Source organism: Anopheles cruzii, chromosome 3 (assembly GCF_943734635.1).
Source record: "Anopheles cruzii chromosome 3, idAnoCruzAS_RS32_06, whole genome shotgun sequence".
Classification (NCBI taxonomy): Eukaryota; Metazoa; Arthropoda; class Insecta; order Diptera; family Culicidae; genus Anopheles; species Anopheles cruzii.
Genome location: NC_069145.1, coordinates 9,338,812 through 9,363,805, shown reverse-complemented (window position 1 = coordinate 9,363,805; position 24,994 = coordinate 9,338,812). Strand labels below are relative to the sequence as shown.

Here is a 24,994-nt window from a genome sequence, read left to right as displayed (position 1 = left end):
CTGGAAAGCCGGAATGCAATCAGACCACTGTACTCGGCGCCAAGTGTAAACAGTGCCGCGGCAATGTAATAACATTCACCTTTCTCTACCAGAAATGTTTTCTTACTTTGCGCAATCGTGGCCGATGCGGGCTCGCGCGACAGTACGTGACCTCTACGGTTTACATAACTCCCATCGCGTCGAGCGGTTCTCCGGGTTGGCAAATGCTTCCCATCTTTTGTGTGCCTTCCGTCAGTGGACTGGAGCCAGTTTGGAGAACATTGGCCATCAAAACTACTGCTCAAGTCCGAGCCGAAAGTAATGGCCACTGCGCGCAGCTGCAGTAAGGGACTTGCAATGAAGTGGTTGCGTGTGATCGTTGTTGTAGTCGGGCTAGTTCTAACGCTTTGTGCCCTAGCAGATGGCGCCAAACCAAAGGGATTTCCTAAAGAAAAGTGTTGTGACGAGTGTCCAAAATGTAGCCATAATTTCGATGTTGAGGCCCCAAAGGATCCAGGTTGCAAAAAAGTGTACAACCACAAGTACAGCGTTGAGAAGGTCACCGAGAACTACAAGGAGTCGTTCGAGCGGCTAGATGCGGCCGTCGAGGTTTTACCCAATCCTGGTTGCAAAAAGTAAGGCGGTTGGGAGTGCTTCGATACCGTATGGCTGCGTGTAACGTCAACCTATCCGTCGCTTCAGGTACTACCGGCACCACTTCGATGTCGAGGAACCGTCGGACTGTGAAGAGGAAGAATACGAGAAGCTTGACTTTGAAGTGTTGGAACTGCAGCGGGACAAGAAGTGTCGCACCGTCAAGCTGAGTGCCCACGCCGACCATCCTAGCCGAGGTTCGTTCGAATGGGGATTCGATGGAGTAGTTTGTTAAGCTTACTAATTTTGTCCCTTCCGCAGAGTGTCAGTGCGGATGCAGTCAACGTCGACGGTACGTCCATAATGAGGATCTAACTAATATTACCCGGCCAAGTGCCTCTCCGCAGGAAGGTAGTGATCGTAACCGGATCCGGCGTCTGAAGCGAAACATCTTAAGTCAGCTGCCCGCAACGTCCGAAGGAACCTCACAGGAGCCACAGATTAGGTTCTTTCTAAGCCCGCCACCGACGCCGGGGAAGCACACTTTCCGGCCGCGGAATCCATACCTGAATCGTCTAGTGAACGGTCCGCGTTCAAAGCGAAAACAGCGTGACCCACCAATGATGGCGGCCCACGCTGAAGGGTTCATTTGCCACTGCTTTCCATCGAACCAACAGCAGAATCGAACCGTCGACGAGTTGGTGGGAGCCACAGCCAAACCGAAGGTCTCCCGGACCCGGCCACAGGTGGAAGAACCGGTGTACATCGGAGATTCGGCACGGCCGATCACTTACGAGCAGATCAAGAAGCACATGGACGCACTACCGCGCTCCACTTTTAGCCCCACAACGAACGAAATCATCGGCAATTTGACCATTCTGTTCTACGACATTTACCAGCAGAAGCACAAGAAAAACTTCACCCTTCCGTTGAAGTACGGCACGCGCACCATCGTGCCGAAGGGTGACGGTTTGCAGCAGTACGACATTCAACCGATCGAGGGTGTGTACCAGCCACCCAAGCTGAACCGGATCGCGTCAAAGGGACTGCATCTGATGGGCCGAAAGGTGGACCGGAAAACTGGCCAGGCCGGCCAGGGAGCCCGCGGGAAACGGGGACGCGATCGGTCCTAGTTGGTTTGGTGCTATCCGGTTACGATCACTGCCGTTGAATTGTGTGTGAGATCTTCGGGCTCCCAAATTGGTTGTGCCAGGTTGGCATACTCCGAATCCGAATTTCTAGACTGACTACACTCTAACTATGTTCTATGTTTAAGGAGTATTTATTTATGCTATGCCACATACTAATGTTTTACTTTCTGTACATATTCGACTGTAGCTAAACGAGTAACGTAACATTTGACATGACCGACGGTTTTGAAACGACGACGACGATGCAGTAGAAATGACTCGTGTACTAGACGTGGCCAAAGACGTGGCCGCCGTGATGTGACCGCCTGACATGAGACCGGAGCTTGGAAAATAAAGAACCATTTCTACGATATCTTTTCGAATCCAATTTTATTTTATTGTTTCAAAACGATCGAGATCGTCAAATACGCTAGAAAATAATTATCATGAGTACCATCGTGAGTCCAGTTACGGTTTGCTGCCATTTTTCTAGTGATAACGATCGTTTGAGGGCTTATATTAGTGTTGAATAATTGCAGACAGCAGGTTTCGCGAGGTCGGAAGTTAATAGGACTTTATTTGTCTAGAGTTTTAGCGCGACTGACTTATGTGGCTATAAATGAGAGAGGCAGTGCTGCCGACTGGCAGTGCTGCCGGAACTACTACATTGTTGGAACGCTATTTTCAACAATTAGGACGAGTGTGAGAATCACACGTAAGTGATCGGTTGAACCAAGACGCAGTGTCTTATGGGCTTAACTTTACTTAATAGAAAAATAAATAATTTATTTCACACTTCGCCACTGCCAATCCCCTACAGATCTTCGCAACTACTGTCGTCGTCGTCTAGCTCTTCTGAGCTTGGGTACTGCCATTTGGTGTTGAAGTTTGTTGGTAGCCGCCGATACGGCACCCGGCCGTCGCTTGGCTCGTGAACGCTTTGTTTCTGGTCCGAACCGTCGGAAGAATCGGCATCCAATCCCCTTTCGCTGGTGTTATCGAACATGTGCGAAGTGTTTTCACTTTCTCGCTGTTGCTCGACAACCTCAAACACTTGGCCGCCGTCATCACTGTCCGATCGGATGTAGTGTTTTTGAAACATGAGATCGTCGCCCACGAGTTCACTGGAAGATGCTACCGATTCACCGTCCCGGTCGTTGCTTTTGCGCATCACTTTTGCTTCGACATTCATCTTACGATCACGGTTCACGGTGTCCTGATCACCGACATAGGACGACTGGTACCGTCTGGCACGGCGCGGCTCGTTCTGATCTCGACGGTCCGCCCGTTGCGCTAGGCAGCGCATCAGCTTGCGCACGCTTTCCTGATTTCGATCGGTCATTTCGTTCAAGTACTTCCGGAAGCAGGCCGGCAGCTCGGCATCATTAAGCTGCTCCTCAAAGGACGACACCTGCTTCGACTCGGACGGCTGCTGATCGGCCGCTTCGTCCCTGTGCCAAAACTGTTGAAGCAACAACGCTTCAGCATTGCCAGTGGTCGGTCTGAGCGGTTGTTTCCGGGCATGCTGCTGCAGCCTTTCGACATTGGTGAACACCTTGTACGGCCGCCTGCTCTCCTTTCCGGCTTGCCGTTTCACTTGCTGCGTTTCGCCCGCCGGTGGCCGTTGCTCGCTGGACTCCAGATGGAACCACACCGGTTCCAGCTCGATCTTCAGATTGTCCCCATCGGCCAGCTTCCGGATGTGCATCACATGCTGCGAAGGCTCGCCATGATCGTGCCCGTGCTCGACGGATTCGGAGGAACTGAGGGCCTTCGGAAACGCAACGTTAGTTTCTTTCGTCACAGGAAACGGCTCTTGCGTTGTGGTCCACCACTTACCTTCGACGGCAGAAAGCATACGACCAGACCAACAACGAGGCTCCCAATTCGCACAACACCACCCATGGTTCAGCTCACGATACTGATTCGCGGATCCGGTTCGCTTTCATACTTAGTCACCGGCACCGATCCGGGTGACGAATGTTGTCGCATTCTTGGGGTAAATACCGAGTTTTTGTTGTCTCCTTAACCGACGCGAAAGCTCCCTCAAGGAACCGCCCGTGGATTTATTTTTATTTTCACTCCCAAAGGCCAGCAGTCTAGCTGCTTTACGTGACTTTCTCCCAAGTTGCTGCTGGGGGCAAAGTCGTGTGTGCCCTTCAACGAAGTCGCAACAAGCCGACACTGAAACATGATAGGGTTTTTTTCTATTCGTTAGTTCTTGAACATTTCATGAAATTGTTCCCCTAATAAAAAAAGCGGTTCGAGTATTCGGGAACCAGTGAGCCAGTGAGCTCTACGGTCGACAATTGGCCCAACCTTGACCGTGATGCTTACCGTGGGATGATGATAGGCTCGCTTCTAGCCGCGTCATCGATGGGTTGCAGTGGACAAACTGCACTCCGCCGAGTTAGATTGTAGTCTTCGGGTGCCCGCCCGTAAGCCCTTTTAACATGATTATACGGCCCACGGCCTCGTACTACGCGGCGTATGTTTTCGCGGTAACTTCTGCCAATGTAGGCACATTGTACCGACTGCAGTCCGTGGTCGCGGCCGCGGAGGGGTGCTCGCAACCCACCAGTTACGCACAATCTGCCTGACGAGGATGATGCACGGATCTTGAGTTCGAGTTGCGCGCTCTGTGACAAGAGATGAATTTACTGCTCATCGCCGGGGTTCTTGGTATCCTGGCCAGCACCGGCCCCCCAACGACGTGTGTAAGTCAACAACCGTAGTAACCCACGTGCTGCGTAACTTATCTGTACCGTTCCCGTCGCTCCGTTTTGTGTTCGAAATGGTGAAAACCCCCGAAATTAGCAACCTCTTATCGACAAAGCTAGTATCACGGCCGCTGACCTCCGGAGCCGAGCAGCCTCGAGTAGCGCCGCTCGATCGCCCTTGGTCGAGATAATACTTCGAATTCTCGACTCCATCCAGATTGTGCCGAAGAAAAGGTTAAGGCGTCACGAGAGCACTGCCGCCGCACTTCCGGTACAGTAATGGCCCTCCATTTTGCTAGTTCGCGGTGCAACTGCTTCTGGGCTTAAGCGATCGGTTTTTGGTGTGCTTGGCTGCTGCTCGTTAGATTAGATTACGGGGTGCATCTTCACTTCAATTGTCGGCCGCCCTACTTTAGTTATAGCTTTTTTAAGGATATTCCGTTATTGATCTGCCTGTTCTTTTCACTATCTTTCTTCCACTTTCTCTCTTTGTCGTGTGTGCAGTCTCCCCTCTTTCGAGGCAACATATTGAGTGGTCGCGCTGAGAAGCCACTGTTGGCGCTGTCGCTCGAATCGAGCGAAACGCTGCCGGATGTAGCTCCGGTTTCATCGGAAAAGCTGGCCCACGATGATGGGAACGGTTTCCAGCGCCCCGGTTACCGTCATAAACGTCCACCGACCACTACGACGACCAACTCGCAACGATTCTACGGCGTAGTGCTGAGTGTGCTGCAATTGCTCGAAAGCCAGGCCCGCCAAGAAGTGCAGCGAGCGCGAGTCCAACACGCCCTGGCCTACTCGCTAGACGACGCGGCCGATGACGACGACGATACCGAAGAGGTGGCCTGATGGATCAATTTGCTGGCGGAAGGAAAACATAATCAACTTCAACTCCGCTTCGGCAGCGCTTGAAACTGGAGCACTCGGTGACCGCCGCTGTCATTGACATTGAATTCCAATTGAAGTCCATTATGGGGAGGTCTTTTTTTTCCTTATTGTTGTGGTCAACAGGGCACAACTGTCGGGTGGGCACAATGGATGCAAATTAGATCCGTGAAGGGGTTGAACATTGATCGATAAATTGACTGATCTTTTTTGACATCAAAAATTATACTCTAACAGACGTTAGAGTTGCGGTCCAAAAAGGGGAACCAATAAAACATACAGAAACCCCAGCTATATTTGTATGCTGTATGTATTGAACAAGGCGCACCGAACGACGGCGTTTTGGGGCGTTATTCATTCCCTATCGATAGGTAGCCGACCGAACTACATCATGTTGTGAGGCGGGGGGGTTTTAAGTCTGATTAAGGTTCGTGTACGCCGGGCTGATAACTGGGACTGGGAGGCGGACAAATTTGATGGGAACGAACATGCACACTTACACCAAGCCAAGTGACCGAACGGAACGGAAACGATCGCCACTCATGACCGCATCGGGCACGCTCGGGCAGTTAATAAAACATCAGCTCAAGTGCGACGACTTTTAACATTCGTGCGCGATAACTGATCGGGGTCGGATCGCAAGTTCCTGGACGGTGCCACTCTCTGTTGCTCTCAAAAGTTGCTGTGCGCGCCTCAAGCTCCAAAACCATGGCCAAGCTGGGACTGATCTTCATTGTGGTCTTCTGCATCATCCAGGTTAGCGGCGTAGCCATAGAAACTAATAGCGCGAAGGCGTGAATGGTGTGCGGTGTGCTCGTGTGTAGTTTGTGCTTGGTCACGCGATTTAATGCACGCAATGGTTGCAAGTGATGGGCCACTAGTTAAATTACATGCACCGACGGCGTACAAACACGTTGCACGCTCCCGTGACCTTGGTGCATTTTGATAATAAAAGTTTGAATTTCTTCCACTTTCGCACAGTTGACCCTAGCGGCACGATTGCGCCGTGACACCATCGAGGAGGGCGTGGAGACCCTGAAGACCAAATTCAGTGAAACGCTCACCAAGGAAAATGTCGACGTAAGTGGCACGATTTACACATCCGCCGAAAGGTGTTTCTTCCCTACATACTAATGCCTTTCGCTTTCTCGTGCCGTGCAGATGTTCCTGAACAAGCTGACGGAGTTTGGAGATCTGATAAAGACTAAAGCCGGCGAGATTGGCGACAGCATCTCGAAAAAGGCGAGCGAGGTCATCAACAAAGAGTAACCTTGGGCTGTTTAGTTGTATCACTTTCTTTAAGCTGCTGTTGTTCGGGTTCGAAAACAAATGGAGCAAACAAATAAACTATATTAACGTAAACTCATCATTGCCTCGTCTATCAATGAACGTTTTGAAACCCTATCGATCACTACGCCCTTCGTTTGCGAAGATCACGGTCGACAGGAAAAATGCGCAATAAAATCAGGCTAATGAAATCAATTCAAAACAAAGGCGCGTTGTCCATGAAAGATTTCAAAGCATAACCAAAGGCGCAAAGATTGGTACAAAATGGTATGGAGGATTCAAAATTTCAAAACGGGTATTTGCATAATACTACTCAACAGCATTATGAGTGCCGCCAAAAATAGTCACGCTCCGGTACGGTACGTGGTTTGAAGTTTTTTTTTTATATTATGTCACGCACAGACCAGCTCTCCAGCTCGATTCTCATTCCGATCGTCTCGTGAAACGCACACGCGTGCGATGGCAAGAACGTGCCCGGCATTACTATGCCATTTCGCTGCATTTGGCAAGAATAATCTCCACCGGGGAGCGTATAGCTCTTGGAGTCGCGATGGAATCCGCCACCATACCGACCGAATCGTGACACGCGGGACGCTAGAATTCAAGAACAGTCCCCGCAAGCCCGGGCGATAATTAGAATCAAAATATGATGATAAGCGTGAACCGTTCGGTCGCTCTCGTTGGCTCGGACGTTGGTTCGCTGTGGATGTGATTGAAATTAACGACGGATTAGCGTCAATATTTGTGGCTGTGCCAAGGTCTACCACACCACAGGCTGGTGCATCGCCGCTCGGGTCGCGCGGCGGTGGAAATTTCTTTCGCCCTTTGCTCTTCCGTTTGAATTGAGAGACTATCAAGACGGACGCGGACGTCTGCGGGTCCATCTTGGTTTCCCCCAAGACGACGTATCAGCAGACAGCGCTGACCCGGCGGTCCTCGATAGCTGGCTCGAGTTCCTGTTTCACGTCGAGACCTTCGAAATTGGCGCCACGGCGATCGGGCCACAACAACAAATACACACCCGCACGTACGCAGGTGGTGTGGTGGGGAGTATAAAAACGGCACAGCGGTTCGAACCGATGCTTCAGTTGGTGGTTAGAATTCTGTCGGAGCACATCCCACAGTGACTTTCAAGCGTTCAAACGTGTGCCAGTGTCTCGAATACCTCACCCAGCGATGGCTAAACTAGTGTACCTCATTCTTGCCCTGTGCGTCGTTCAGGTGTGTTTCGGAGGTCCCTCTCTATGTGCGTGGTGCGTGTGGCCTGTACTTTGAAATTTCCGTTCCATTTGCTACCTCCTTCAGGGAACCTTCGGTCTCGTGCGCCGTGACGCGCCCGCCACGCCGACGGGCGAGAAGTCGTTCCTGGACAACCTGCTGGAGGTGGGCGGCAAGATACAGGTGGCGTTCGATGAGACGCGCCAGAGCGTCCTGAAGTCGCTCGGGTTCCAGTCCGACGAGGAGGTGGTGCAGACGATCCAGAAAAACACCAACCAGTACGTCGAGCGGCTAAAGAGCGTGCAGGGCACCATCGACCAGGAGCTGAAGAAGCACTCGGACGTGTTCGATCCGATCGTGAAGGATCTGAACACGAAGCTGGCTGAAACGACGGCCACCCTGTCGCAGCAGCACCCGGAGGTGGCCCAGAAGGCGAAGGAGTACCAGCAGCAGGTGCAGACCAACCTGCAGTCGCTGGTCGCCGAGGCCCAGAAGACGGTTGAAAAGCTGAAGCAGGACACGCGGGCACCGACGGAGGAGCTCCAGAAGGCCCTGAAGCAGATCTACGATTCGACCTTCGAGACGCTCACCAAGACGGTCGACGAGCTGAAGCCAAAGAACTAAACCTCGTGCCGGAAGACACACGGCCCGGATTTCCTGCCCAGAAAGTGAAGGTTTACCTTTGTTACGTTTGAGTTCTATCATTCTACTCTTCAAAGGAGAAATCCACCAATGCGCTCCTATGGCTATGTTCACCATTAAAGGTTAATAAAACCCCACAAAATTGTCTACATGGCGCAAAAAGTCCACGGTGCCACTTTTCTATCATTGTTCGGACGGCAAAATGCTAACTTCATGATGCTGACATCAGCGGGCCGGCCGATTAAACGCTTATCACGCCATGCGTAACTAGCTTCTTTTTTTTCAAAATGTAAGCTCAATCGTTGGCCAATTTTTGGAGGGAACTCTACTGGTGTGTCTGTGTGTGTGCAGTAGTGCAGCTGCAGCAGCCAGACACCTCGAAGGTTGTTCTGCTGGCGTAAGTGGTTTACATTCTAACGACGTTGCCCATTTAGGTGCCCTCGGCGAGGCTTATTGGTGTCCGGGATGGTCGCCGTTCAGGGGGGAAAAAGTGGTCCTGAACCGAGCGAGGAATCGCTAATGCACGTGATAAGGGACGGGCAATAGAGAGCGAGAGATAATGCGTTTGTCATAAAGTGCTCTTCAATTGAGCGACAGTATTTGCGGAACTGGTCCAAGGGTCAGCCAGTTCGTCTATTTCCTCGTTCCTTGTTCATGCATCGCAATGCACCTTATGATCCCAGGCCAGAACTGAGTGGCACACCCCTCATTAGAGGTTCCTCATTGTTGGCTCCGTAACCGGGTGTGTAAATATCTAATCTTACATTATCCATTACAGCAGATGCTAATAAGCGTTAGTCAGCTTCGGAGTCTCGAACACGAGTTCGAATGACGCATCGCTCTGAAATACTTTTGAACTTGAAGTGCGTCACTGCTCATTGACACTCGTTCGTGGGGTTCCTGGGACCGGGAACATCACGATTCAACTTTCAAGTAATTCCTCTGCTGGCGTTCCCAATTAGTATTTACAGCAAAAATAAACATTTATTTACAGATTACACACGGGCATCGCGCGGCATTAGTAGAGCTCCTCACTTTCGTACAGCCGCGCCAACCGTCTTATCGATTGTTTCGTTTTCTTGTGTATGAACTCGTCGACGTGGGAAAAGATCGTAACGATTCCCATCAGGCGCTCCAACGCGCCATGTACCTTCTCGGCACGCTCGACACTGCTCTCCACGTGCTCGTCCGGTGCGGCCGGTGCCAGCAGACGCGACATGACCGGGAATAGCACCGCGCCCCCCTTCGGTGTCCGACTTCGCAAATCGTTAACGTAATCGTAGTCGCCGTACTCCTCGCCATCGCCTTCGTCCTCGTACGAGTAGCTGTACCGCGGGGCCGCTCGCTTCCTATGCTGGCAGCCACACGATGGCGGCGGCGGCGGAGAGTTATCCGATTCCGTGGCAGCCTTGATGCTCCTCGGGCGCAACCGGGATGCCGTGCGGGCACCCGCGAGCGATGGGTAGGACAGAAACTCATCTTCCAGATGCTGAAGGTTCAGCTTGGTTATGTCTAGTTTGGGAAGAAGCGGTTCTCGCGCGGCCATCGTCGTGCTCGTCGTCGGTTCCGTCGGAACCACACGCCGCGGGGTGGTCGATTTCGCTGTGGACGTAGAGGAGGTCGGTGCCGGGGCCGCGGTGCTCGGAGTGACCACCGATAGCTTTCGGCGGATCTTCCGGCGAACTTTACGCACCGTGGTCATGGTCGTGCTGGTAGTCGTTGTGGTCAGCGTCGTCATCGATGTCGTCGCCGCCGCCGCCGCCGTCGCCACCGTCGGTCGAGGTGGATCGGGTGACATCTGCTCAGCCGGTTCAGTGACCGGTTCGCTCCAATCGTCCAGCTGTTCAGCGATCGGAGCGATGGAGGCCGAGAAATCGTTATCGATAACATTCTCCTTCATATCCATCGCATCGGTGTCACCGGTGTCCACAGAATAAGCTAGACCTTGGCCGGCCCCACCATGGTCCGCATCTAGCTGGTTCACGGTTTCGTAATCCAACGGCCGATGGTCGACCAGCAACGGTTCAGTGTCATCCAGATCGAATGATCTCGCGTGGTACTGATTAAACAGTTTCACCGAAATCATCTCACTCGCTGCACCCGTGAGATGGACAGGAAATGGAAATAAACCACGAACCCCGGAACGATTAGACCGCTTATCGCTGAAGCCATTCAGAAAGATGCAGCCTGAAAAACTTGCCTCTTTCACGCGAATCGGACGACAGGGCAGGGTCGAGGTGCAGGAATCCGCGATCCGTCTCGTCACTCGGCACTATCCCCACGGCCATTCCGTGCGGCCGTTTGCCGATCTCTAGAAACCGAGCATCTGATTGCACGGCCAGCATCTACGGTGGCGGTTCACAAGTTCACACAGCGAAACGAAGAAAAAGAAAAGATGGCGATTAAAACGATTCTCCTGTGCTTCGTCAGGATTATGTCACGGACTGAACTGGGTTATCACTGGATCACTTGTTATGTCACTGACGACAACAAACGGAATCGGAGTAGCACTGGCTTCCGCCGGCCACGTTGATTAACTCCAATCATTGGTTTTAATTGGATTTTTTTGAGCCTCACCCCTCACCGGTCACCCGATTGCTTACCGACAGAATCCAGGCGATCGCCAGCACTAGCAGCAGGGTGGCCATTTGTGGCGGTCTCCAGCACATGATTGCCGCTGGCCGTGGCCGTCCTTCGGTGGCCAGTCCGTTTGCCCCGGCGAGCCCACCCGGCCATTTGAAATGTTGTCGGAAGTGTGCACCCCGACTGTAGTATTATTCTGCAAAAAGGCGCCCAAACAAACAATCCAAACAGCTGGGGGGCCAACCCCAGGCGGTGCGTTCTAGGTAAAAGTTGTTAGTAAACTGGGCGCTGCCCAGTTGTCGCGGCAGTAAGCCACCGTTACCGTCCGGGGGTGAAATTTTGTTATTTCTTCGTAGAAAGCAGCAGAAGTAAAAGTTCTGCGAACCGGAGCGTTACCATCGGGATCATTTTTTGAGGATGGAGTGTTTCAACGTTAGTGGCCGAATTTAATGCTACGCTACTACTAAGATATTATGAACTGGAATTGCCCGACTGTTTCCGATTGCCCGATTTCTTATACTACTCTTACTTAACTCTCTATTTCTATTTTATTTTAACTTTAATGCTAATTTTAATTCTATTGTTTATCAATTGAATGCCAGTTGTCTTTCGGAGACCCTGAGCGTTAAAGCCCTAGTCCCCTAGCCCTATTTCCACTGGCCAGGAAAAGTGAAGAAGGAGAGCTCCGACTCTGAGGTAGTCGACGGTAACCAACGCGCAGAATTAAACCAGCCATCAAAGTGAGGGCCCCTCCTAACTCATGTTTTACATAGCGCCTCGTTTATGAAACTACGCTCATTCACTCGTTTTAAAGCACTTCCTACATCCACCCGGTAAGCGGTAAGCGATCGGTAACGGCTCGCTGATCTCAAGGGAACCGACGCGTTCATGAGCTCAATTGAATGGACGTGAAACCATCCAACCATAACAGGCTACGGTCGTTCTAGCACGAAAGGAAAACGCATTGAGGAGGTCATCACGTGTCTACGTGTCAATTGTTCTAACGGTGGTCCTTTCAAGAAGATCTCCTGCAATTAGCGATTAGACGGCCAGTTAATTGAATCCCAACTAGTTGCTGATAGTGTCACTCGAGCTTCGCTTTAATTACCCATCAGCTTCCGCTCGTTGGTCGCTTTCAACAAGCTTCGTTCACAGATTAGACCTGGCAGCTCTTTGAACTAATATTTGGTTGGCGCGATAAGCGCATGTCTTCCTCTGTCGTTATCGTTAAGTGGCATTACTAACCACCGTGCTGATGGTTTTCCGTCAACAGAGCTGAAAGCGATAGCGTATGATCGCTGGTTTGTGTTCTTATCCTCGGGATCGCCGGTTTGCTGGATGCACCACGCAATCGCTGTATGCATGCAGGCGCAATGCCTATTGCTGGGTGGATGGGAGCGAATTTGGATCACTTTTCCCCTGTCTCTCTCTCCCTCGGTCGATCGCCGATAAAACAAGAGAAACACACACGCTACCAACACAAGCAATCGGGGCGGTGGAATGCACCCGCAACCATCGGTAACCATAATCAGCCGCATCAGCATTCATGATCTTACTCAAGAAATTATTCAACTCCCAAAGCCACGGCACGGCACGGCATTAAACGCATCGCCTGAACCCGGGGGGAATCGGGGCGCAATCTCCAGACAGAGAGAGAGAGAGAGATAGAGACTCAGGTCGCTTCTTTAATGGCCCCACCACCCCTTCAAAGGGGGTTGCAATTTGCCGACTGCCGGCGCCCGTAGGTTGTCGGCTACGCTACACCGCGGTCCACCGGACCGTGTTTCACTTCTGGTGTTGTCGCGATATTTGGACACGGTTTTATAAGCCCCGCAACAGTCGGCCAGCGAGCCAGCCAGTGAAGAAGCCCCACGAACGCGGCGTGACGATGAAATCCGAGCGGCCGACCGACTAGTGGCTGGATCCGCGGATCGTCGTCGTGGTGGTGGTGGTGCGCGCGCGCGTGCTCGCTCGCGGAACCACCATAAACCGGACCGCCCGGGCGGTCCGGTTGTTGTTGGGCCCTCAACTCTTCACTCCGAGTGCTCAGTTTCACCGCGAAGGTTACGCACGGCGCACACACGGTCGCAGCGAGCTGGTTGGTTGCCAGTGGCCAGTGGGCCACGAAAAAGTGAATGGAAAGTGACGACAGAACGGCCGTGAAGCCACACTAGTAGTAGGCGAGTGAAGAAAATTCGAACCATTTGAATCCGAAGCGAATCGTACGGAAGTCACAGTCAGACCGTTCTGAAGGAACACTCTTTGAGGTGTGCTCCAGGAGAGTTGAGTTCGAAAAGACACAATATCCGCGCAGGGGAACAGGGGAAAAGGTTGCCGCACGCACGGAGTGGCGAGGATGGTGAAATCGTTTCCCTTAGTTCGTGGCGTTGGCTACTAGTTCGGTGCGGACGATCGCGATGGACGGGGTGCAGTACGATGAAGATATTTCCGCAAACGGGTACTACGCGCGGCTGCTCAGCGATCACTTCAGCATCGTCGAGACGGCCACGGTCGAGGGATGGATCATTTGTGTGCCGCGCGTCGGCTCGTTCAGCGACCAGTGCCTGGTGGATCAGGAGTTTGCCTTGGCCCATGTCCTCGTGCCGAACGAGGAGCTCCCGGAGACGCACTTCTTCAACCTCAACTTCCAGCAGCTGAAGCTGGACGAGCGGTCGCTCGTGTTCGCGAACGGGCTGAGCGTGCGGATACTGTTCGAGGAGATCTTCTACCGTGACGGGCTGAAGTACAAAGTGTGGTGCGTCGAGCGCCCGTTGCACGATATGAAAAAGTACGGCACGTACGCGGAGGATGACCTGTCGCTGGGACGATTCCTCGGCATCGGCAGCCTCACGGAGGCGGTCGAGTTTATACGGACGGCGGCGAAAAAGAAGGACATCTTTGGCCGGATGGACGCGAAGGTGGCGGCGTTTGTGCGGGCCAACGGCGACATGGGCCGGTGGCAGTTCGAGGAGCAGAAAGCGGCGATCAAGATGATCTACGTCGAGTGTCTGGAGCTGATACTGCAGAACCGGAAGCTGAAGGACCGCTGCCAGCGGGATATGGTGCTGCGGGGCAACGTGAAGGTGGCGATCGAAACGTACGTGATGGACAAGCTGTACGATCACGTGAAGAGCGTGATCGACGTTTGCCGGATGGAGCAGGCGGAGGGCTTCAACAAAACGCTGCGCAACCTGGGTGATGTGCAGTGCGCGGAGTTCGAGGTGGCGAAGCGGCACGGCGAGCTGATTCCGCTGGCGAAAAAGGAGCTCGCCAAGATCGATCACGCCCGCACGGTGATCGATAAGATCGGGTGTCTGCAGCGGGTCATGGAGGTGCTGACGAAGGGCGCGGGCGATGGCGACGACACGCTGACGATGGACAATCTGGTGCCGCTGTTCATCTTTCTCATCCTGAAGTCGGGCCTCACGCACTGGATGATGACGATCACGTTCCTGAAGGAGTTCCAGTTCAACAACGTGTTCCGGGAGCAGCGAATCGAGTCGGGCGAGTACGGCTTTCTGATAGCGACCCTCGAGGCGGCCATCGTGTACATTAGCTGCGGTAGCATTGCGCGAACCCAGCGGCTCGGCATCAGTCTTGAGCCGAGCCGCGAACTTTCGCTGACCGCCGAGCGGGCGTTTCGTAACGCGGACGACTTTCTGAGCCACCTGCTCGCGCTGATGCGCAACGATGACGAAACGCGGATCGTGGAGCTGCTGCAAGATGTCACCAACAGCCAGGCGCTGCTGTGCACCGGGCCGACCGAGGCCGGATACTACTATCTGCCGTCGATCGACGACCAGAACCAGCAGGGCCAGTCGGCGCTCCACCTGGCCGCCATCTTGGGCAACGCGAAGCTGCTGACGCTCATCCTGTCGCTGCAACCGAACGTGAACGCAACCGACGCGAAGAACTGGACCGCGCTGCATTATGCGGCAGCGAACGGTCATCAGAATCTGCTGCTACTGCTGCTACACGCCGGAATCAACATTAACAGCACCAGCACCGATCGGCACACATCGCTCCATTTGGCGTGTCTTAATGGCCACAGCGGATGTGTGAAGGCGTTGCTGTACTTTTCCGAGCACATGCGCATCTACGTGGATGTGAATGCGGCCACCGAGATGGGCCAAACGCCGCTCCACTATGCCGCCCGGTGGGGTTTTCTGGACATTGTCGAAACGCTCCTCGAGTATTCGGCCAACGTCGAGGCGGTCAACAAGCTGGGCGCCTCACCGCTCAAATATGCCCACAACGTTCGCATCGGAAGGCTGTTGGTCGATGCGTTGCGAGCTCAGCGGCGAGCCGGACACCACCCGGCCACAGGTTTTAAACCGTCACTGCGCCAGTCAACGTACACTCCGGATCCGTTCGATCGGGGCGACGATCTGGCGGAGGATGTGCGCGAGCAGCGCACGATCGAGGAGATGAAACGCATCGAGAAGGCACTGGAAGCGATCGCGGCGCAGGACACGAAACTGGCCTGTGCCTACCTCGGACTGGACGGCGAGGATGTACCGCCGGCGACGGTGGAAGGAGTGATACCGCTATCGGACTACCGGAACCACAGCACGATGGACGACTATGCCGACAGCCGGAAGCTGTGCCATCCGCTGTGCACCTGCAACCAGTGCGTGAGAAAGTCGTCCGAGTTCTACAGCCTGTGGCGTAAACCATTTAGCTCACCGCCCAAACCCATCGAGCAGCGAAGTCCGAAGCCACGCTGGAATTTGAATGCGGTCAACGGGGAAGGGTACACGGCTCTGCATGTGGCCGCCGTGCACGGTAACGTGGACATGGTGCGGGTTCTGTTGGCTGAGAACGTAAACCCGACCATCCGACTAAAGTCGGGGGCAACCGCACTGCATCTGGCGACCCGCGAGCGCCGGTTACGAATCGTACGGATGCTTCTCTCCCGGTACCCGGCGGCGGACATAGTGGACCTAAAGGATAGCCGCGGAGACACACCGCTGCACTACGCCGTGGAGCAGAACAACCTGCAACTGGTGCAGATGCTGCTGGACTCGAATGCCGATCGCAGCATCCGGAACCTGCAGGGCAAACGGCCCATCGACATAGCGAAGAATAGTCTTTACTTTAACGTTATCAACTTGCTCGAACAGCGCTAGGTGGCGAGTGTTGTGTGAATAATGGTTTGTAAATATTTGAGTTACGTGTAGAAGTAGTAATAAAAAATATAATTACATTGCGATTCTTTCGCGTTTTCCATTCGTTTTATTACACGCGATTATCACACAATTTACGGTACTGTTCTCCGTCACTTGGATTCGCACGGCAACAAACGGATTGCTACGAAAAAGTTGCTCTTTCGCTGATAAGTGCAACAATAATGCTTCCGTTACGATAGTTTCTGCGCTCACGTTGGGCCATCGATGGGCAGTTTGCAAGAAAGTACTCATTTTGCTTCCACTTCCGTAAAAAAGACATTTTTCACTATAATTTTCATAACAATCTAGGCATAGGGGCAGGCATAAGAATAATTTAGCTTGTGGATATATCCAAAATGGGTATAAAGATGGACTTCATCGGCCATATCCAGACGAATGTGTCGTCGGTTTTCGAGAAGACGGCTTCTTGGGCCGAGTCACCAACGACGAGGTCTGGTGGTACGGAGTGCGGCACATGGTCAGCTCCTGCCGCAGCTGATGCAACTCGCGTGTCTGCTTCGCCCACTGCTCCTTGTAGTACGCCTTCGATTGTGTGACATCCTCGAGCGTCCGGCGCAGTTCCGCCACCTCCTTGCTGGGCGCTTCCCGTTCGTCATCCAGCTCTGCCTGCAGCATCCGATTCCTCTCCAGCAACTGCTGCTGTTGGATCGTTTGTTCGGCCGATTGTTCCTGCAGCTCAAGGCACTGTTTGCGTGTCTCGTCGATGTGACATTCCGCCTTACGCTGTAATCGAAGGGCTTGCGCCCGTATCGCCGACAGCTGGCGCTGAAACCGGTGCTCTATCTGCTCTATCCGAGTCGTGTGGGGTGTGCGAGAGTCCAGCACCGTGCATCGTGCCTCTTCCAGGCTCTTGACCAGCGTGTCTGCGTACGCCAACCGTTCGGCCAGTAGCTGTTCGTCCGTCGCTTGTTTCGCCTTCCAGTCCCGCGTGAGAGATTCCAAATGTTTCAGTTCTTTTCCGCGCAATTCCTCCGAAAATCGATCACGTTCCTTACGCATCCACTCTTTCTGCTCCTCGAGCAGATAGTAGGCAATGGTTTCATCGAACGGCACTGAGCGGGAAGCCGAATGGTGACAAGTCGGTAACGATGATGAAGGCTTCGGCACCGTATCGTACCGTACTTGGCTGTTGTAGTTGAGGCCCACCTCTTCCAGAGAGCATGTAACGGTTGCAATGGCCACAGTTTCGCCGGCCTCGTTTACCAGCACCACCACACCGGAACGTTGTTTCTCGCGTGTACCGACCAAAGGGCTGCCGTTGTCGAGCCAGGCGAATCCGAACAGATCGTGCGGTCCGTTCAGTGTCAGCTTCGAGGGTTCGCACCCGATGGTGGCCAGCATCCGGTCGGGTAGGGTGGAGAAGAGAAGCTTTAAAGCGACCCCTCCAAAGTCAACCCGGTACGACGGAGTGATGGCTTCGGGTAGTAGTTCTAGAACGAGCCTCGTGAACGGTGTGTCTCCCTTTGGATGCTGCAGCGTAAATTGCCACATGCCGGGAGAAGGGTTGATGTTGAACTGGACACTTTCCACGGTGACCGAAAACGCAAACGTACGCCGTATGTTTCGCACATCCTGCTCGGACGTCAGCGAGATCGTGTCGATATCGATCTTCTCCTGTTTTTCAGACGCTGCGTTGAACTCCTGTCTTCGATGGAATTCGGAAACGGTTTGGGACACCATGTTTTCGAGGCACTCCTCGGCGCCCTGATCACCAGATCGCTCCGACACTGGGTGATCGTTTGGATGGATGGGGAAGCTGCGCATCGCCACGAGTGTATCTTTTTCTTCGAATTTTTGCATGCTTTCTCGGTGTAGAAAATCGACAAATTCAAACCGTCGTTGCACAAAACTTTAAGCCTGCTGGTTTGCAAGGTGAAAAAATATAAACAAATCGACCGTTTGAATTTTAAGTGGAGCTGTCAGTTCTGTCACTAACTAACTGACAGCCGGGTTTCAAATCATTCCGAAGTGTTTGGAAATAAACAAACCAGCTTAGGTATGTTTACTTTCAGGCGAAAACTAGTCTCCGTCGGTGGTTACAGCATCCGGATATTGTCCTCCCAACCGGTCACCGCCAAATATCACACGCTTCTCAGTGCGGATGCTGTCGGGCACTCGACGCCGCTGTTACGCCAACGCACTCGATGCCTGGTGCGGCCGAATGTCTTGGCGAATGGTCTGTTTTGGGAACGCGACCGTAAGGGCGGCTACAAGTCGCGGGACCCACCCGTTCCTACGACCGAACTAATCCGGAACGGACTGAAGGAGTTACGACAAGAACTAGCGCTTTATGCGGAGGAATGGAAAGCACGATTGGAGAGCGATCCGCTCATGGTATTCCGGCCGGGCGAAATCGATGTCGTGTTTGCGTTCGAGCAGCAGCAGGATCGAGAGCGATGGGTCGTTACGACGGATCACGATCATGGCGAAGGTTATACGCGAGCCTGTTTCGAGCAAAGTCCCACCGGCTACGGGCTGTTTCACGGTACTCTCGAATCACGCGTTCCCATCGACGGGCGAATCAAACGGGCCGGTTATGCGAACATTAAGAGCCACCGCGTCCGAAAATCCTTCAAACGGGAGTCATTCTACGACTGGGGTCAGTACAATACGCTCGTGCTAAAGGTGCGCGGTGACGGTCGCTCTTACCTGATCAATCTCAGTGCGGAAGGGTACTACGACATCCTGTGGAATGATATTTACCATTACGTTCTGTACACGAGAGGTGGACCTCACTGGCAGGTGACGAAAATACCATTCTCGAAATTCTTTCTCGCTTCGAAGGGACGCGTACAAGACAGCCAAGGGCCGGTGCCACTCAATCGCATCACGAACGTTGGCTTTTCAGTGGGAGCCCGCGGCGACCATGAGGGCGAGTTCCGGTTAGAGATAGATTACATTGGCGTAGAGTTTGATCCGTCACACCAGGAAGAGTTTGCGTATGAGATGTACAAGCAGCAAAAATACATCGTCGCCACGTAGTACGTAGTTGGAAGATATGTTTGTTAAACCTTTGTTAACATGTTAGGTAGCACTTTAGTAATAGGTTGAATCATCGTTAAAAGAAAACTATTGTGTTTTGTGTTTTATTGTACACCAGCCGAATCCCTTGTCGTCAGCCGAACTCAATCATAGCACCAATTCCGTAAGGTTTCTTGCCTTCAAATGGATGGAATCTTTAAACGATGTGAGGTTTCCAAAATAAAATAAAGTCATCTTAAACTATCTCGTGTGTGAATTGAAGATAAGTGATGCTTTACTTTCAGATAGCAACAATGATGTTCCGTTTAAAGCTTCCAACGTAATCAACATCCGAACGTTTGCAATTATTTGTTTCTTCCTGTTTCTGTCCACGGTGCAATGTGGACGTAAAATGATAATACCTCTTATCACAAGCACCCGGAAACACGATGCACGGAGCAGCCGGAGTGCACCACGATGCGCGAGAAAGTGACGAACGCACGAAGAGAACCAAATTTTGGTTTTGGGAATGTAATTTTCCGAAGGTTTCTCTTTATTTCCGTAATTCATCTTACGAGTAAGTAGTACATTTGTGTTTGCACCTGAACAGCTCTTGCCACACTTGGACGATCGTTTGCATTACGGACCACAGCTAGATGGGGATAGAATGCATGCCTAGACACCATTCACAGGTTTCTGTGTGGCCATGTTAGTTCCAAACGAAATGTGACCACCAATTTCGGGGCAGCAAGTTTGGAATCAATTTGACAAATAAACAGAAATGTCTTACAATCTGCTACACAATTCGATTGCCGCTTCACAGTAAAATGGAAAGAAAGTAGATTTTAAATCAATAAACAAGCAACAATAAAAATGAAAAAAACAAAAGTGCCCTCATCGTCGATTAACTGCGATGATGTTGGCAGAAACGAATGAACCAACTGAGGGTAACTAGCAAAGAAACAACGATTTCAACACGCGGTAAACCGGGGGAAAATGGACACAAACTACTAAACCTTGTACGTCACCGAGGCAAGGTTAGCGGTGATAGTGTTTGATTATGATACAATAATAGTAATAATTAGCACATAGTTAACAACTTGAGGGGCACCATGCTCTTGTTTCTCCTACCGAGAGGCTGTGCTTAAATTCTAATGTAAAATATTGATTTCGTTTGTGTGTACTTTTAATTGTTTGTTGTTATACGCTTTTAAGTTTTCTACATCGTACGCCATCGCCCCGCCCCAGACACCGGGCCGCGTTACACCAACGATTCTTCTATGTGTTCAAATAGGCAGACCCCAGCACTATTTAAATATATATATATTCTTTTCAGTTATTGAACCGACTAATGCCCCGCTTCAGCGGGTATTCGCATTTTCTACAGTATAATAAAGATGATAAAACAAGAAAAAAACAATGTATAGCAACATAAGTTGGCTCTCCTTATTGTACGTTTTGCGACGCTCGCTGTCTTGTAAAGCAGTGTCCCTACATTTTCTGGCTCTTCTGAACTGTGTGCTCGCTCTCTCTCTCTCTCTTTCTCTCTGTCACCCGAGAAATGTTAGTTAAACTTGTCTTTAGATGTTGATTTGATACCCCCTTTTGTAATGCGCACCATACGTTAATTCGAACACGCATTGTAGACCACGTTTTGCTGAATGTTTTTAGATGTTTCGACACTTCAGCCATTTTAAACAGTCACTCTAGAGGTAGACAGAGAGATAGAGAGATCACATTTGCCGATGGTAATACCGTTGGGCGGCGGGATGTACGATACTTTTCGAATGTATGCCACCTCAGCTTCGAGCCGCCGAATCAAAATCTGTTTTCACGCTCCAGATTTCCGAAAAGACACGTTTGTATGGTCTGTGTGTTGTGTGTGCCTGTTAGTAATCGCCTTTTGATGTTTTTACTATTCATTTCACATGTACCATTTGGATGTTCACGCTGCGTGAAATCTGCTACTGCTACTGCTACCTTTGTGGAATACTTGTCGTGTGTGTGTGTGTAGCGAATCTTGCATTTTGTTTTTACTATGTACGCCGGTGACCCTCCCCACGAGACAGGGCAGCGACCCGGGACCGACCCAGGCAATGCGACACAGAGTAATCTTACGATATAATAGTACACCTTCTGCCGCTGGCACACTAACAGGTTCTGGTTCCGCGAGACTAAACAACAAAGGTCTTAATCCTCTAGATTACGGAACGCCTGCTGCATGTCCTCGTACAGCTGATCGAAATCGGACTTGATTTTCGGTTCACCGTCTTTCACTGGATCCTACAAAAGCAATGGAAATGAAAGTTACAACCCAAGATCATGCCCTACCGTCGATCGAAACGTACCTTGAACTTCATCGACGACAGCTGGTACAGAATGTTGCCCATCGCGTCACGGATCACGTTCCAGGTGATCTTGTTCTCGGACTGTGCGGTCGTTTCAACGGCGTGGCGCGCCATATCGTAGAAGCCAATTATGTTCTTCAGCATACCGACCGTCTTGTAGAAGGGGCAGAACCGATCGTACGCCGAGTACGAGTTTTGTTGCAGGAAATCGTCCTTCAGCAGCTTGGCGACCTCGAGCGTAATCTTGTCGGTTTCGGCCAGCGACGCCTTACCGACCAACTGCACGATTTCGGACAGATCTTCCTCCTCCTGCAGGATCTCCTTGACCTTGGTACGCAGTGGCACAAACTCCTGGAAGTTCTTGTCGTAGAAATCGTCCAACGCTCGCATGTACTTGCTGTGGGGGAAAGCAATGGGAGAGTCAAGCAATGGACAAGAGGTTCGCTCATCACCTTGCTATTGCACCAACCTGTAAGAAATCAACCAATTGATCGACGGGAAGTGCTTACGCTGGGCCAGCTTTTTGTCCAAACCCCAGAACACCTGCACGATACCGAGCGTGGCGGAAGTGACGGGATCGGAGAAATCACCACCGGGCGGCGATACGGCACCGACGATCGACACCGATCCTTCACGCTCCGGGTTGCCCAGACACTTGACGCGGCCAGCGCGCTCGTAGAAGGAAGCCAAACGGGCACCCAGATAAGCCGGGTAGCCAGAATCGGCCGGCATTTCGGCGAGACGGCCGGAAATTTCTCGCAACGCTTCGGCCCAACGAGAGGTGGAATCGGCCATCATCGACACGTTGTAACCCATGTCACGGAAGTACTCCGACAGCGTGATACCGGTGTAGATGGAAGCTTCACGGGCGGCGACAGGCATGTTGGACGTGTTGGCTACCAGCGCGGTACGCTTCATGATGGACTCCGTGACCCCGTCAATCTCGACCGACAGTTCGGGGAAATCACGCAGTACCTCAGACATCTCATTACCACGCTCTCCGCAACCGACGTACACGATGACGTCCGAGTTCGAGTACTTGGAAAGCGACTGCGAGATGACAGTCTTGCCGCAACCGAACGCACCGGGGATAGCGGTGGTTCCACCCTGGACGCAAGGGAACAGCGAGTCCAGTACACGCTGTCCAGTCAGCAGCGGGTGATTGGCGGGAAGCTTCTCGGTTACCGGGCGCGGCTGACGCACCGGCCACACCTGCAACATGGTGAATCTGCTGCTTTCGCCGTCAAACTCCGTCTCAAGGATCACATCGTCGACGGTGTAGTTGCCGGGCGGTGCGATGTACTTCACCGTACCCTTGGCCTTTGGCGGTACCATCAGTTTATGCTTGACGAGCGTATTTTCATGCACCAGCCCATACAGATCTCCGCCGGTGATGTGCGATCCCACCTTCACGTTAAGCGGATTGAAGCTCCAGCTTTGGGTGCGCGACAGGGACGGCACGTTGACACCCTTGGGAATGTAGATCGAGTTGGTCATTTCGTTGATGTCCTTCAACGGACGCTGGATACCGTCGAAAATGCTGCCCATGATACCTTAAGGACAGAGACAACCAATCAGATTAACAGCACACTCGGAACACGCAGCCAACGGCTTCGATTGAGACAAACCTGGACCGAGCTCGACCGAGAGTGGTTTGCCCGTTCGCAGGACTGGATCGCCCACGGTGACGCCGGATGTTTCCTCGTACACCTGAATGGTGGCCATATCGCCCTCTAGACGGATGATCTCACCGACCAGCTCGTAGTATCCGACACGTACCAGCTCGTACATAGCCGATCCCGACATGCGTTCCGCCGTCACGACTAGGAAAGGAAAAGGGTTATAAGGTACACATGATCAATTCATTTTCTACCAAAAATTAGTCAGGAAGTTCAAAATAAAAAACAACATACATTTTGCGCCACATTGTGAGAAATTTGATCACCTGTTTGCTTTCGAAAAGACAGCGAGTGTGTCATCTGACCAAAATCAGATATCAAACCTTTCAAACCTAGGAGCCATTACATAATAAATCCGTTACCGTCCGTCCGTGGCCGTTCTTTGTACACCATCAACTTTGGCCGGTTCAATGGATTGGACGTGAGAACTTTCTAAACACCTTCGGAATTGTGTTTTAAATTGTAAAACAAAACATCGAACAACCATTCCGATTCTGCGTTTGATCACATGAATCGGTTCCAATTCACGTGCACACACACTGCCAAAAACCGCACACCGCGGATCCCCATGAAAACATAATAAAACCGCGCGACATAGTGCGCGTGTTCGGCGACTTCAATACACACGCACCATCACTTCACACGTCATGTGACTCCCAGCCTACTTGGAATGACAGATCTTGGGAAGAAAATGATAATCTTTCGCCCGTCGCTTTTCTTCTTGCGAATAACGGAATGGAACGAAGCAAATTTTCATGGCCAATGCCGCCCACTTACCAGGACCGGATACGGCGAAAACGTATCCGAATTTGGATTCGCGATCCTCATCGCTGATTTTCTTCAAATTCGACATTTTGTATCTCGTGCTTTCGTGACGGACTGTCTGTCGATACCCTTTCCGCTGGCTTCTTGTGAAGTTCTGTGGAAAATGAGAAAAACAAATCCTTATCAGTGCCGGTAAGCAAGAAGCTGAAAACCTAAAGCCCATTAGCGGCCCCAAAAAAGATCAGCTGAGCATGGGTTTGGTGTCGCAATTTGCAAGCGCAATAAACAACGAACGGTGGCACCGAGACCGTCCGGTGGTCATGTGACCTGCGTGTTTTAATCAGACTCAAAAGTACAATGGAATGCTTCGTGCCGCGGGTCACGGGATGGTGGAAGATACTTCGGCAGAGCGTAATTTAACGTCGCAAGACCGAAACTAGGCCCTAAATGAGAGGATACTACTTCTTCAGCACTTTACAGGGATGGGGCGAGAAGTTTGCAAATCGATCGAAGACACCACGGTTTCTGCGACATCTAGCCCACACTGGTTTGCAGATTTTTTGGTAGACTCACGGAGCACTACGATAAAGGAACTGTTTAATGCTGAAAGGAGCGTTGGAGGTTGTTACTTGCTCCAAAAACCCAACTTTGAACCCGAGTTGGTCGAGGGAACCACTTACGCAGTCTTCGAGCGTGGAAATGCAATGCAGCGAAGGTGCAAAATGGTATCACAAGACTAACTGGGAAAAATGTCTACTACACTCGCAGGCGTATACAAGCGGGAGAGGCTGCACACACACACCGCTAACGTTATGCTGTACCAAGGTTCGTACAGATTCGGTGCTGTCATGTCGGATTCTTAGCCGTTCGTCAATATAATATTGTTTGTTGCTTGTAGAAAGAATATTATGAAACTGATTAATTGAGTACAAAATAATGTTTGCTATTAAAATAAAAAAATTCGGAGACATCAATGCTTGTTGATGTTCGTTGTGCGATTGTTTGTGGATCACT

General features: G+C 51.7%; 9 protein-coding genes across 9 annotated transcripts; 6 read left to right on the top strand and 3 right to left on the bottom strand.

The window, feature by feature from the left end:
* Window positions 1–336: 336 nt before the first annotated feature.
* Window positions 337–1,905, top strand: LOC128269787 (uncharacterized). The gene is made up of 3 exons (XM_053007191.1): window positions 337–614; window positions 682–830; window positions 895–1,905. The coding sequence occupies exons 1-3, from the start codon at window positions 337–339 to the stop codon at window positions 1,704–1,706; spliced, it is 1,239 nt and encodes a 412-aa protein (XP_052863151.1). The 3' UTR covers window positions 1,707–1,905.
* A 612-nt stretch (window positions 1,906–2,517) lies between these two features.
* On the bottom strand, window positions 2,518–3,608 carry LOC128269786 (uncharacterized). The gene is made up of 2 exons (XM_053007190.1): window positions 3,543–3,608; window positions 2,518–3,474 (listed from the first exon to the last, which is right to left on the bottom strand). The coding sequence occupies exons 1-2, from the start codon at window positions 3,606–3,608 to the stop codon at window positions 2,518–2,520; spliced, it is 1,023 nt and encodes a 340-aa protein (XP_052863150.1).
* A 742-nt stretch (window positions 3,609–4,350) lies between these two features.
* LOC128274168 (uncharacterized) lies at window positions 4,351–5,547 on the top strand. The gene is made up of 2 exons (XM_053012276.1): window positions 4,351–4,420; window positions 4,928–5,547. The coding sequence occupies exons 1-2, from the start codon at window positions 4,355–4,357 to the stop codon at window positions 5,270–5,272; spliced, it is 411 nt and encodes a 136-aa protein (XP_052868236.1). The 5' UTR covers window positions 4,351–4,354; the 3' UTR covers window positions 5,273–5,547.
* A 355-nt stretch (window positions 5,548–5,902) lies between these two features.
* On the top strand, window positions 5,903–6,668 carry LOC128273948 (uncharacterized). Its single transcript, XM_053012021.1, has 3 exons — window positions 5,903–6,064; window positions 6,290–6,388; window positions 6,470–6,668. The coding sequence occupies exons 1-3, from the start codon at window positions 6,017–6,019 to the stop codon at window positions 6,575–6,577; spliced, it is 255 nt and encodes an 84-aa protein (XP_052867981.1). The 5' UTR covers window positions 5,903–6,016; the 3' UTR covers window positions 6,578–6,668.
* A 1,009-nt stretch (window positions 6,669–7,677) lies between these two features.
* Window positions 7,678–8,625, top strand: LOC128272427 (apolipophorin-3-like). Its single transcript, XM_053010233.1, has 2 exons — window positions 7,678–7,816; window positions 7,901–8,625. Exons 1-2 carry the CDS (start codon window positions 7,772–7,774, stop codon window positions 8,435–8,437), a joined length of 582 nt encoding a protein of 193 aa, XP_052866193.1. The 5' UTR covers window positions 7,678–7,771; the 3' UTR covers window positions 8,438–8,625.
* A 2,830-nt stretch (window positions 8,626–11,455) lies between these two features.
* On the top strand, window positions 11,456–19,344 carry LOC128269785 (complex I intermediate-associated protein 30, mitochondrial). The gene is made up of 3 exons (XM_053007189.1): window positions 11,456–11,470; window positions 12,750–12,817; window positions 18,408–19,344. The coding sequence occupies exons 1-3, from the start codon at window positions 11,456–11,458 to the stop codon at window positions 19,207–19,209; spliced, it is 885 nt and encodes a 294-aa protein (XP_052863149.1). The 3' UTR covers window positions 19,210–19,344.
* LOC128275416 (ankyrin repeat domain-containing protein 27-like) lies at window positions 13,456–16,167 on the top strand. Its single transcript, XM_053013908.1, has 2 exons — window positions 13,456–15,544; window positions 15,578–16,167. Exons 1-2 carry the CDS (start codon window positions 13,456–13,458, stop codon window positions 16,165–16,167), a joined length of 2,679 nt encoding a protein of 892 aa, XP_052869868.1.
* On the bottom strand, window positions 16,582–17,907 carry LOC128274181 (uncharacterized). Its single transcript, XM_053012288.1, has one exon. The coding sequence runs from the start codon at window positions 17,905–17,907 to the stop codon at window positions 16,582–16,584; it is 1,326 nt and encodes a 441-aa protein (XP_052868248.1).
* A 289-nt stretch (window positions 19,345–19,633) lies between the features above and the next one.
* LOC128272347 (V-type proton ATPase catalytic subunit A) lies at window positions 19,634–24,702 on the bottom strand. Its single transcript, XM_053010139.1, has 6 exons — window positions 24,661–24,702; window positions 23,993–24,134; window positions 23,165–23,359; window positions 22,006–23,089; window positions 21,537–21,933; window positions 19,634–21,471 (listed from the first exon to the last, which is right to left on the bottom strand). The coding sequence occupies exons 2-6, from the start codon at window positions 24,066–24,068 to the stop codon at window positions 21,379–21,381; spliced, it is 1,845 nt and encodes a 614-aa protein (XP_052866099.1). The 5' UTR covers window positions 24,069–24,134; window positions 24,661–24,702; the 3' UTR covers window positions 19,634–21,378.
* Between the last annotated feature and the right edge of the window lie 292 nt (window positions 24,703–24,994).

Bases quoted from the DNA above. Each gene is read 5' to 3' on its own strand.
- LOC128269787 (XM_053007191.1), top strand. From the start codon at position 337: ATGAAGTGGTTGCGTGTGATCGTTGTTGTAGTCGGGCTAGTTCTAACG. The intron at 615-681 runs GTAAGGCGGTTG...CCGTCGCTTCAG, and splicing joins CCCAATCCTGGTTGCAAAAA to GTACTACCGGCACCACTTCG. The intron at 831-894 runs GTTCGTTCGAAT...TCCCTTCCGCAG, and splicing joins CGCCGACCATCCTAGCCGAG to AGTGTCAGTGCGGATGCAGT.
- LOC128269786 (XM_053007190.1), bottom strand. From the start codon at position 3,608: ATGGGTGGTGTTGTGCGAATTGGGAGCCTCGTTGTTGGTCTGGTCGTA. The intron at 3,475-3,542 runs GTAAGTGGTGGA...GCGTTTCCGAAG, and splicing joins TATGCTTTCTGCCGTCGAAG to GCCCTCAGTTCCTCCGAATC.
- LOC128274168 (XM_053012276.1), top strand. From the start codon at position 4,355: ATGAATTTACTGCTCATCGCCGGGGTTCTTGGTATCCTGGCCAGCACC. The intron at 4,421-4,927 runs GTAAGTCAACAA...TCGTGTGTGCAG, and splicing joins CCGGCCCCCCAACGACGTGT to TCTCCCCTCTTTCGAGGCAA.
- LOC128273948 (XM_053012021.1), top strand. From the start codon at position 6,017: ATGGCCAAGCTGGGACTGATCTTCATTGTGGTCTTCTGCATCATCCAG. The intron at 6,065-6,289 runs GTTAGCGGCGTA...ACTTTCGCACAG, and splicing joins TGGTCTTCTGCATCATCCAG to TTGACCCTAGCGGCACGATT. The intron at 6,389-6,469 runs GTAAGTGGCACG...CGTGCCGTGCAG, and splicing joins TCACCAAGGAAAATGTCGAC to ATGTTCCTGAACAAGCTGAC.
- LOC128272427 (XM_053010233.1), top strand. From the start codon at position 7,772: ATGGCTAAACTAGTGTACCTCATTCTTGCCCTGTGCGTCGTTCAG. The intron at 7,817-7,900 runs GTGTGTTTCGGA...TACCTCCTTCAG, and splicing joins TTGCCCTGTGCGTCGTTCAG to GGAACCTTCGGTCTCGTGCG.
- LOC128269785 (XM_053007189.1), top strand. The intron at 12,818-18,407 runs CGTGTTTCACTT...GGCGAATGGTCT, and splicing joins TACACCGCGGTCCACCGGAC to GTTTTGGGAACGCGACCGTA.
- LOC128275416 (XM_053013908.1), top strand. From the start codon at position 13,456: ATGGACGGGGTGCAGTACGATGAAGATATTTCCGCAAACGGGTACTAC. The intron at 15,545-15,577 runs GCGAGGATGTAC...CGGTGGAAGGAG, and splicing joins TGCCTACCTCGGACTGGACG to TGATACCGCTATCGGACTAC.
- LOC128274181 (XM_053012288.1), bottom strand. From the start codon at position 17,907: ATGGTGTCCCAAACCGTTTCCGAATTCCATCGAAGACAGGAGTTCAAC.
- LOC128272347 (XM_053010139.1), bottom strand. From the start codon at position 24,068: ATGTCGAATTTGAAGAAAATCAGCGATGAGGATCGCGAATCCAAATTC. The intron at 23,360-23,992 runs GTAAGTGGGCGG...TTCCTTTCCTAG, and splicing joins TTTCGCCGTATCCGGTCCTG to TCGTGACGGCGGAACGCATG. The intron at 21,934-22,005 runs GTTGGTGCAATA...TTTCCCCCACAG, and splicing joins AATTGGTTGATTTCTTACAG to CAAGTACATGCGAGCGTTGG.